Here is a 12222-nt window from a genome sequence, read left to right as displayed (position 1 = left end):
AACTCACTTCAGCCTCCGCTTCTATCTTGTCCTCTTTCACCATTTTTTCTACCATTCTCTCAGCGAGGGGCAGAAACATCGTTTTCGAGAGGTTTTCATCCTGTGCTGATATAGACTAGAAGAGAAAGAAAATGTTTCGTGCTAATTTGTCCCCTGCTTGCACTATTTCTATTATTGCCATGCAGACCATTACTGTGACTCCAGCACATAATTATCGTTCTATTAATATGTCAACTATCAGACCTAATTTGAACTTGTCAATAAAATACATTAGAGAGTAGTTGTCTCTACAGGAGATTTATTTATTAAAGGCATTATCCTACGCATTCTTCCATAATATGACCTAATTTTTAAATAAGTTACTCATACATTTTTCTAGAAATCTGTTAAGAGGAGGTATGCCTACACTGATTATTATATATATAGACGGTATCATCAAGTGTTTAAAAAGTGTTTCAGATGTCTTTTTTGAGATGTTCACACATTAGAAGGAAAATGCCAATTGTTATACAGCTTACTATTAGCTACAATTACCCTAGAGTGATAATTAAAATTGATGCATGGTATTAATAATTTTAACACTGCCAGAGATTCTGCTCAGAGCTCATTCACCCCCTGTAAACAACATTTCAAAATGGCTATTATGCACATTTTACAGATAAAGTTAATATTCCCCACTGCTCTCCAAGACATGTGGTAAAGCCAATATTTGAACACATACCTGTCTGAACCCACAGCCTCTCTGTTCTTAACTGTTACATTTTAACTCCTACCACCCCATCCTCTCCTACACAGTGTCTCATTTTGGTCCTTACATTAGCTCTGGGAGATGAGCATCTCCATTCTGCAAAAGAGCAAACTAAGGCTCATAACGCAGAAATGATAAAACAAGGCCACCCAGTTCAATTGTCTGTTCACTAATCAACAATATTGTCGTAAAGACAAACCTCAAGTCAAAATATCAAACATTTCAGGGCTCATACTTGATCAAATAACCCAGTAACGGATCTAGGTTCAGAGGAAATACAGTCTGTGCTACACACAAATAAACCAATATACCAACTCATAAAGAATACCAAAACTCCCCAACTCAAAAAGTCAACTAACAATATGAAAAGGCTCTGTTTGACACATGCTGCAGCACATTACCCAAGACATTCAGAAGACACATTAAGGACAATAACTATATACAAAAATAAAAACAAATCTCAATCCCATTCTGAATGCCATACTCACTTGCATAATTAAGCTCATCACAGACCAAAAGTAGTAAGGGTTTTTGGGGACAATCTTATATAGAGCCATGCCAGCCTGAAAGACAGAGAGCCATAAATACTTAATTTAGAAAACATCATAGAGGGCAATTAATGATCCAGCTATGTGGCAGGAAGTTTCCTCGGCAAATAGCAACACATTTACATACCCCAGTTACTGTAAGTACCTAGTTACCTGATGGATATTCTCTATTGGCGAGCAACAGAGGTAATCACAAACATGAATTTTTACAACATCAAGAATATTTCACCTTTTGAACCAGATTGTCTCAAAGTAAAACCCAGTATTTCTAGAAAATACTGCAATCCGATACAGTTTCAATAGAATACCAAAGCAAACACAACATTTGGATTATGAATGTACATCAGTAAACAAACTTTACTGAAGATATCACACTAACCAGTTATAGTAGTAAAACAAATAAGCAAAGAAATCCAGACAGCATATTTAAACTTCAGAATCAGAAAAGATCACTCTGACATAATTAAAAAATGTTAGGTTCTTTCAAGGTGCCATCAATTAGAATGGAACCCTTTCATTGAGAAATGTATAATGTACAAATACTTAAAAGCAGGGACATAACAAGGAGGAAAGTAGACCGACTCATACATTACTGAGAACCTATCCATAATTAGCCAACTAGTAATCAATGCCAGGAACTCCGTCAGCTAATTATCAGAGTTAATATTTTTTTTAATCTTCTGCTATCTTCAATCCACTTTAAAAATTACACGGAGCCCCTAATAAGTGGAAGGAAATGCCTATTCCTGCCAAGGATACAAAGATTGAGTCCTAGTCCCAAGGTATTTAAAAGCTAGGAAAAGAGATAAGACAAATACACAAACAACTAAAATACACTTGGTAATAAAAATAAATGTCTTATACAAAAACATCATGCTAGGATGTTTCCAAAGAAGGCAAGATTAAGTTTGCTTATTCCTTTCTTATTCTTTAAGGGAACGTAGGAAAGGGAATTATATTAATAAAGCCTTCTCCGAAGTAGCAGCCTTTCAGACGGACCGTGAGGTTCAAACAGAACGTCTTTAGGCATAGACGAGGGGTAAGGATACACATACAAATATATTTGAGGTGAATGGGTAAGTCATCGATTCTAGGTAGGAGTAAAATGAATCCGAATAAAAACATTAAAGAAAGAAAAGACATATGTTGACATGAAGAAGTAGGACATTTAGCTAAAACAAAGGATTAAGAGGAGTACCCTGTTTCCCCGAAAAGAAGACCTACCTGGACCATCAGCTCTAATGCGTCTTTTGGAGCAAAAATTAATATAAGACCCGGTCTTATACTATATTATATTAATTATATTATATTATATTATATTATATTATATTATATTATATTATATTATATTATATTAAAATAAGACCGGGTCTTATATTAATTTTTGCTCCAAAAGACGCATTAGAGCTGACTGTCCGGCTAGGTCTTCTTTTCGGGGAAACAGGGTAGGCAGTAAGGAAAAAGGCTGAAAGGCACCTTTGTTGTAAGACATTCAAAAAGGAGTCTTACAGAGTAAGGGAGCAATGTGTATAAATCTATACTCTTCTAGGGAGTGAATTTAGCAGTGAAGAAATAAAATAGAAAGAAAGAAGTGAGGCTATGAGGAACTAAACAAGGATGAGATAGATCAAATATAATACAAAAGAGATTTCAAAGACACTGCAGAGGTAGAATCAAAACGGAGACAAAAACAGACACACAGGACATAAGGAGCCTAAGACGGCTTGAGAGCCTTGCTTCCAACACCACACTCAGGAGGAAAGGAACAGAAAGGGTTAGAAAATCAATTTTACTTGATAATTTGGGGGAAAGAAAACCTTTTATAATGACATGCAGAAATAAAAGGAAGAGAGTATAAAATATGAATTTTTAATAGAAAAGACAAAAATTTCATGCCCATACCCTACTATCTTATAGACATTAACATTCTGCTAATAAAGTTTGGAAAAAAAAATGGCTGTAAGCTGGTGACTCAGAATGGGAATGTCATTTATAGAAAAAGGAACGTCTGATCACCATGTGAATGACTAGCAACTCTTCTTTCAAGATGGTTTTGGTTTTTTGTTGTTTGTTTTTGACCTGCCAGAGATGTCAGTTAGGGCAGTAGAAATCCTTAAGTTTTCTGATTCCCTGGCTTCCTTCCTTCCTACCTCCACCAATTTATGCAAATCATTCATTTATTTAACAAATATTTATTGTTCGGATGCTATTAAAGGAGCCGAGGATTCAGCAGTGAACAAAACAAAAGCCCTCACCTTCATGAAACAATGACATTTAATTTGTAAGACACCTATTACCCCATACTTCCAAAATAAACATACATATAAGCTAAGAAATTGTAACTACCTTAAACAGCAACAAAGATAGGATAAAAATTAGATGTCATATTCGAAAACATTTAACACTAGAGTACTCCTCCATTCTTTCAATACAAGAGAATGGAATAATGCAAAAGCAAGCTATAGGTCAATCATATTAAGGAACTGTAACTGTTAAGCCATATCAAAGCAACTTTTCCAAAAATGAGATGCAAAATTGTATGTATCTCTGGCAACAGGTACAGTTAAATTATACAGAAATAAAATCTATTCAAGAGGCAGATTTTTTCCCTTTCTCTTTCAAAGTTTACCTTAATACTGCTTAGCATGAATCTGTCCTTTTTGTTATTTTATATGTGATATATATATATATATATAAATTTCAAAACTATATTTTGTGAGATCATGAAATTAACACACACTTTTAAAAAAAGATCGTAAGATGAAAAGAATCCGTTACTCTGTATCCTGGTAACATTTTGGTACATATCCTTAGAGATACATACTTTATTAAGGAGGGGTGGATGTGAGGAGAGTGGGAGGAGGGGGCCATTTTACAACAGGCTCTTCTCAATTAACATATATTGGGAACATCTTTCTATATCAGCAAATAAAGACACGCTACCATTTGGGAAGGACGGGATATTCCTTTTTATTCTACCATATAGATGAACCACAATTTCTTGAACTATGTCAGTATTAATGAACATTTGATATACTTTGCTCAAAACATATCCCTAGAAGTAAAAATCATTATGATTTACACGCATATGTTAATGCTGCTAATTTTTAAAAATATACCCATTTTGTGTCAAAAGAAAATTTATAACCTCTGAATACTTTTTCTGAGAATACATACCAGTAAATAAAACAATGATAAAATTTCTTCAAAGAATTATACTTGGGCCAAAAAAAATTCTTCCAATTTAAAAACTTGCATAAGCAAATAAAAAGATTAATTTTAAGAAGGATTTATATTAATACCTTCCACCCTCCTTGTTTTATCTACTGTTATAAGTTGATATTTAAAGGAAAAAATAAGACAAAATAAAAACCCAGGTAAGAAAACTGCCTTCAGAGGACATTATACCCACAAACAAAGCATTTCTTTTAAAAAAAAAAAAAAAAGCTAGCATGACATCATAACCCTTTATGGGCTTAAGAGCACAGGTTTTGTTTCTCCCGCCTGTCAGCTGTATCCACCCACTAGTCCAAACGAGTCCAAATGCAGCTCCTACACATGTATACAGGGAACACCTAAAAATGTACTAACTGGCAAACAGGCTTGCCTTCTTAAAAAAAAAACAAGTATCCCGAGCAATGGGGATTTTTACCCCTGGTGGATTTAAAAATCTTCAGCAGGCTATAAACAGTTAATTTTACAAATTAGATGTAAACTTGAAAGTTAATATTTCTATAATCTGTTAATTTTTTTGCCCTGGGATTTCTGACCATTGTCTGAAACTATTACAGCAATTTGGAACAAACCGAAGTGGGACATTTTGAAGCCAACTTACCAGAACCAAACAAAACCTATAATCAGGCCACAAAAGAACACTGTAATCAAATTTCCCCAAATAAAACATTTTAAAAACGTGAATAACAGTTCATCTTTAAAACACACAGAGAAAGTAACTGGCTGATCTCCACACACAAATAATATAATTCAGTTCTACACAGATATGCAAACACACACATGCACACATGCACACACCACTGCAGTCAAATCACACTGAAGAGACTTTCACCCCTGACAGCAAGTCCCACCGCCCAGGAGATTTGGAGGTCAAGTTACCTGTTGCATTTTCTTGTATTCGCCCACTCTTGCATAAGCCATGAAGAGGTGAGAGTGATACTCCTCACTATTGGGAACTTTCTTCACAGCTGCCTCATAAAGTTTTGTAACTAACTCCGCTAAGATAAAGAGAAATAGGATTTTCTTTCATTGTTCAAGTATAACTTAAATCATAACAGCATTTAATTTTTTTTCCCATTTGGAGGAAATAGATGCCTCCTCTCATTAAGGAAGAAGAAAGTATTTACTTCACCTCATCTGATCATTATTCTTCTCTTGGGTAGGTGTTATTCAGTGAAACATCAAATAGGTCAGGCCTCCCCATCACATTCACAATGTACGAGAGCCTCTAGGATCCAGCCTGTCTCCTTCCTAACTCTTCCCCCAGCTCTTTATGCTCGAGCCACATCCAACTATTTGAGTTCCACTCGATTCCCTGTGCTGTGTCAGGCCTCCAGCCTTTATACTGTTCCCTCTGCCTAGACTCACCTTTCCTCTCTTTTCTACTCAGTGAACATCATCCAAGACCCACTTCAAATACAATCCTCTCCACAAGGACCTCTGCAAAGTCAAATGTCGTCCTTCCCTGAACACCACCTCTACTCCTTCAGCCCAGTTTGATCACTGCTTCCTTCTGTCATCTTTAAATCTTTTAAATAACTCTTAGAGCATTTGTTAATCTATAATGCATAATCTACTTCCCTTTATAGGCTTTGAGTAACATTTTTCATCTTTGACTCTGATACAATACTTGTCACAGAGAAACACTCAGCCAATACTTGTGGGATAGATAAATGATATTTTAAAAACACTGGGAGTGAATCCATATACCGAAATCAACATCATCCTTAAATAACTACAACCACTTGGATACTAGATGAAAAATGCAAGTCACAGAACACATATAGTATGAATCCATTTATATTAAGTTCAAAATTAAGCAAAACTAATAATGCATTACTTAGAAAAACAAATGTGATAAAGATTTAAAGAAAAGCAAGAGAATAAAAATTATTCAGGGCAGCAAATACCTCCTGGGAGGTAAACGGGGTAATGAAATTGATGAGGAACATACAGAAAGCATTCTCAGTATTGATAATGCTCTATTTCTTAAGTTGGGTGGTAGGTTCATGAATGTTCATTATTCCACATCAAACTGTACAGTGTTACATAAAATATATTCTTCTAGAATATATATTATAAAAAATATGTATTATTTCACAATAAAATATTTAAGAAATCAACAATAAAAATATTTATTTGTTTACAGATGAAATGGCAGACTATCTATGATATGCTTGGAAATAGTCTGGCAGGGAGAGGGGTACAGATAAAATTGGCCACCTGTCACTAATTGCTAAAGGTGGGTGATGGGTACAATGTGATTTATGATGCTATTCTCTGTTTTTGTCTATGCTTGAAATTTTCCATATTAAAAAGCGAACTCTTCCAGTTAGCAAATCAAAATGTACAAATGAAACTCAAGTCCTCATTCCTATTCAAGGATCCTAATACGCGTAATATATCCTTTCTGTTTACAGTCTTCAGAAATCATGGTTAATGCATTATTTTACCTTGGCCACCGAATCAAATCACCAGTGATAAGTAAATCAGACAAATAGAGAACTCAATCAGAAATAGCCAAACCCTTAAACTCAGGTTTAAAAGCAATGAAAAGAAACATACGTCGATGCATCTCCCGGTAAAGAATAGTTAGTGCCTGCAGAGAGTTGTCATCTGTGGGTTCCAGGGCTGCCACCTCCTGTGCCAAGGTGAAGGCTTCCTCCTGCTTTCCAGTTCTCTGTAAACCAATTGCCTTTAAAACCTGACAGAAAGAAAAGATAAATCAGGTTTAAAAGGACAGAAAAGGAAATATAAACCATAGAAAGCTGATTTGAGAGCACTAGATAAGTTATAACATCTGCCTTGGTTGCTAATCAACTAAACCATTTTATAAAAACATGGCCAAATCAAGATTCTTTCCTATTTCAGTCATATTAAGAAAGCAAAACATTGCTTTAAAAAAAACTCTGCAAAAATAAAATAAGTAATTAGGTAAGTTATGTCCAAAGAAATAAATAGCTACCTTTTACCTAGATACTATTTACGGCATTTAAGTGATCAAGAAAATAAATGGCCTAAAAAAATACACTTAAAAAACACACATAGTAACTAAAGAGATTAATTAAACATCTTTTCCCTTTAAAGTAAAATTACAATATATAACCCACTTAAATATAAGTAACTCAAGGGCAAATGAACTTACCTTAGCACAATGAAGATCCTTATGTTTCTTCAATAATTTATCTGCTTGCTGAATTGCCATTTTATTATTACCATTATCAAGATAATCTATGAAAACAGAAATTATGATAGTTATATTCCTTCAACAACAAATATGAAAAGCACACAGGCTGGTATCAGATGTTTCAGAAAATACCTTCATTCATATTTAAAACATTTTTTAACTCTAAATGACTAGGATGGTCCAAAATACAACCTTACCTATAGTCACCTCTCATCCAAAAGCACTATAACCCAGTTCTATTAGTACTTAACGAAGATTCAAGACAAAACGTATTTAGATGATAGACATTAATATTTTTACCTATGGGAAATAAGCAGGTTTAGTCACCCCAAAATTAATTTTTTTTAAAAAGTACCCTTTCTAATATTCAAGCTTTAAATCTACCAAATGGGCCGTGTTAGTTCAATAAAATATGTTTAATGAGTACTTACTTTACTACAGAGTTAAGTATAATTCGCTGAAAAAATTAAGAGGAAGTTTTACCCACGCAGTGGGGGGTGGCGGGATGAATTCCAATAATATGGGGAGTGGGCGAGGCTGTGGGGAAAACAGCACTTTCAAACACACTGGTTGAAACAAAAACTAGCACTGACTTTGAAGAACAACTGACTTCTAGGTTCCCTAATTACATAGTGTATGTCCAGTCCAGATTTTAAGGAATATGGAGACCTGCTATAAAATTGTGTTAGAGGGAGAAAAAAAGCAATCAATTATCATTCAAAAGTCTAACAAAAGCAAAGGTTAATTTCCAGATGAGCAGATCTAAAAGAAAATGAGAAGTGTTTTAAATGGGAAATGGTGGTAGTTGTCAATTCTAAATATAGAAAGATGACTAACAACAGGCCAGCCACAATCTACTACTAACACCAGATCCCTCTTTCCACGTAGGGATACACAAGGCAGAACTCAAAATAATCCATCCTGCAACAATGAGAGAGCAACAGCAAATGAGAGAGCAGCAACGACTCTCATTCCTTGCTGGTGGAAATGCAAACTCGTACAGCCACTTTGGAAGAGAGTTTGACAGTTTCTTTAAAAACTGAACGTACTCTTACTACATGACCCAACAATTGAGCTCCTTGGTATCTACCCAAATGAGCTGAAAACTTACTTCCACACAAAAACCTGCGCACACGTTTATAGCAGCTTTATTCAAAATTGCCAAAATTTCAAAGCAACCAAGATGCCCTTCAATAGGCTAACAGATAAACAAATTATGGTACAACCATACAATGGAATTATTATTCAGTGATAAAAAGAAATGAGCTATCAAGCCACAAAATATCATGAAGTGGGGGTGGCCAGATGGCTCAGTTGGTTAGAGGGCGAGCTCTTAACAAGGTTGCAGGTTCAATTCCCGCATGGGATGGTGGGCTGCGCCCCCTGCAACTGAGATTGAAAACGGTGACTGGACTTGGAGTTGAGCTGCGCCCTCCACAACTAGATTGAAGGACAATGACTTGGAGCTGATGGGCCCTGGAGAAACACACTGTTCCCAATATTCCCCAATAAAATTAAAAAAAAAAAATCATGGAGGAACTTTAAATGCATATTGCTAAGTGAAAGAAGCCAATCTGACAAAGCTACATACTATATGATTCCAACTATATGACATTCTGGAAATAGACAGTAGAACGATCATTGCCAGGGGCCGGGGGAGGGATGAATAGGTGGAGTACAGGGGATTTGAAGGCAGTGAGACTATATTCCGTATGACATTGTAATTGAAACTGTAATGATGGCTATAGGTCATCATACATTTGTCAAAACTCACAGAATATATTATACAACACAAAGAATGAACCCTAATATAAACTAGTAAACTATGTATTAATAATTTAGTTAATAACAACATATCATATTGGCTCAGCAACTGTAACAAAGAAACCACACTAATGCAAGATGTTAATAGAGGGAAACTGGAAGGAGAGGCAGGAGCGTGGGGATATATAGGAACGTTCTGTACTTTACGCTCATTTTTCTGTAAACCTAAAACTGCTCTAAAAAAGTAAAGTCTGTTATTTAAAAAACAATAAATTTAAATTTAAAAATAATAAAAGTGAAGATTCATTTCCAGAGAAGGAAAATGAGAAGCGTAATAAATGGGAAAGAGGGTGGTAGCTTGATTACAAATACAGAAAGACGACTGAACATAGAGCAGTTCACAATCTCCTACCACTACTGGTCCCTCTTTGCTCATCAAGGCCCCAAATCAGCCCAGGGACAGAGAAGGCATAAACAACTCAAAATGGTCTATGGCCCTGGCGGCCCAAATAACAGAAACAGACTATCATTTTACCTAATGGTTTCAATTTGTCTCCAATGAATACTAAAACTTGTAACAGATAGCCACATGAACACATGAGTTTCATCTCTTCAGTCTTCAATGGCTTCATGTTGATGAGAGCCAATAATGCTAGGTAAAAAGATCAAGAAGCCTTATAGTCTGGGAGGAATCACAATCTAGGAGAGAAAGTCAAAAAGAGCCTTAGGAATCACAACCTAGAAAGGAAGATCAAAGACAACACTCAGGTAGAGACAGGGGAATCACAGAAATCTAGAAGCATACAACCTTGGCCTGAATACCCAAATATCTAATACCAGTTTTCTTAAATCCTTAGCTCAGTCAATAGGCCTTCATTGTCCTTCACGGAATATGACAGAGATATTTCAGCTCACTAAGTAACACCTTCTCTTCCTAAAGACACGCTGCTGACCTCATTCTGAGTCAGTTCTAAGACATTCGGACTCAGTCCTGCAAGACGCCAGGTTTACAGAACGTATCTTGAAGCCTTCTCAAAGAGTAGCTGAGACCCCAGATCTGAGGATCTGCCCATAAACGGATCAGACCAGGGGTCAGGACTACAAGACCTACCTTTTCTCTCTGTGGCTGACATTGCTGTTCCTACCTGCCCATGTCCTCTATGGGAATGGTTTCCACTGCGCCTGCTGAAGGGGCAGGACTGGATGACCACGTCTAGACCATGTCATTGTAGCCCAGTGGGGTGGACATTTGGCCCAACCTGGATAAATCAGGTTTCTGCCTGGTAATCTGTAACTGCAACACTGAAAGCCGGAACCAGAAAGCTCTAGGAAAGCTAAAGCTCATTTGGAAGGCAATAAATAGGTCTGAGGTTATCAGTAGCAGCTCCGGAATTTCCATCTTGAAGAAGCATTAGGGGGTGCAAGTTAGTTGATGGGAAGTGAAGGAGTTCTCTCTTGCCACTTCATTCACATAACATTTATAAAAAGAATGAAAATGTCAGTTATCTTTATCCAAAAAAATGGGGGCAGGGCAGTACTGATTAAGCTTGTGAGGAGAGGCTAAAGACCTGTCCATCCTCTAGCCGCAGCTTGGTGTGGCCGAAAAGCCTACGTGTTGGGCCCTGGGTATACTGATAAGTAAGTAGAAAACAACAGTCTGAAGAACCAAGCAGAAAAAAGGACAGACACACAGATCAAAGCAGAGATGAGCTTCAGATCCTGACAGCTCTCCAGTTTCCACGAGGCCTTGGAACGCTCGCTGCATTCCTGCCCTGCTCCCACAAGGGTTTACAGCAACCCCCCTTTACCTGAGTTGGTGTCAGTGGGTTTCTGTTCCCTGCACTCAAGAGTTTTAACTAAGACACATTCAGCCTGCTGTCAGGCTCCCCTTTCCTGGATGCCTCCCTCAGTGACTACTGATTAATTGGTTGCTGAGTCTTTTGGGAAAAGTTTATTTTCATTTTACTTACTGACTCTGGAATATAAATTATGTAGCCGTTGGAGAAAACGGGCCAATAAAAAGAATATCCTAAGTCTATCTTTTTAGTAAGTCTTTAAAACTTACTCAAGGGTAACTGTGGTTTAACCATGTAGATTGCTGTTGTTCCCTTAATAACAGGAGTAAACCCAAATCAGCCACCCACAAATCTGGCAGAGAAAACAATAAGATGATGATGCATCAGTTAAAGCAATGGTTTTCTAAGTACGGGTACCATGCCAACTGAAATGTTTTTAGGTGGTCCCTGCAGACAGCACTAGGTAATACAGTGAGAAAGTTGATCTCTTTTCTTATACTTCCTTTATATTAAGGAGATAGTCTCAGTTTGGTGCTAGCCTATCACTTAATATTTGCTAATTTAATGTCTTTTTTTTTTTTAAACAGGTCACAGACAGTTTCACAAGTATCAGAATCTAGTTAAGACTTTAATAACATTGTTTTGTTTTCATTGTACTTATTGTTATGGTTTTGTTTTCTCAGAGCAGTGACAGTCTTTCCATGAATGGTAATGATATAGATTGTTTTTAAAGAAATTTAAGTTTAAAAGTCAACTTAGAAAAAAATACTAAGTAAATAACAGTACAGATAACACTATAATAAAGCTAAGATCATCAGATTGGGTAAAAAAGAATGACAGAAATTTGGGAAACACTGGGTTAAATCATTGGCAAGGGATTACAAAAATTTGTTGAATAAATGAGCAAGCCACCCTCCTGGAAATGTTACACCTGATCCTGACTAG

The 12222-nt window shown here is 36.3% G+C and overlaps 1 protein-coding gene across 5 annotated transcripts in view; it reads right to left on the bottom strand.

Annotated features, from left to right (window-relative positions):
• NAA25 (N-alpha-acetyltransferase 25, NatB auxiliary subunit) overlaps positions 1–12222 on the bottom strand; it is a 77444-nt gene that overhangs the window by 41331 nt on the left and 23891 nt on the right. For 2 of the 5 annotated variants that reach the window (XM_074321048.1, XM_019734078.2), the window contains 5 exons: positions 7676–7761; positions 7096–7234; positions 5410–5528; positions 1237–1311; positions 8–115 (listed from right to left, as the gene is read on the bottom strand). In XM_074321048.1, the coding sequence (XP_074177149.1) occupies positions 8–115; positions 1237–1311; positions 5410–5528; positions 7096–7234; positions 7676–7761 (527 nt within the window). Of the gene's footprint in view, positions 1–7; positions 116–1236; positions 1312–5409; positions 5529–7095; positions 7235–7675; positions 7762–10016; positions 12016–12222 lie in introns of those variants that run through there. The other 3 variants (XM_074321049.1, XM_074321050.1, XM_019734077.2) reach the window with 2 other exon arrangements.

Source organism: Rhinolophus sinicus, linkage group LG16, assembly GCF_036562045.2.
Source record: "Rhinolophus sinicus isolate RSC01 linkage group LG16, ASM3656204v1, whole genome shotgun sequence".
NCBI lineage: Eukaryota > Metazoa > Chordata > Mammalia > Chiroptera > Rhinolophidae > Rhinolophus > Rhinolophus sinicus.
This window is presented reverse-complemented; position numbering and strand designations above follow the sequence as displayed.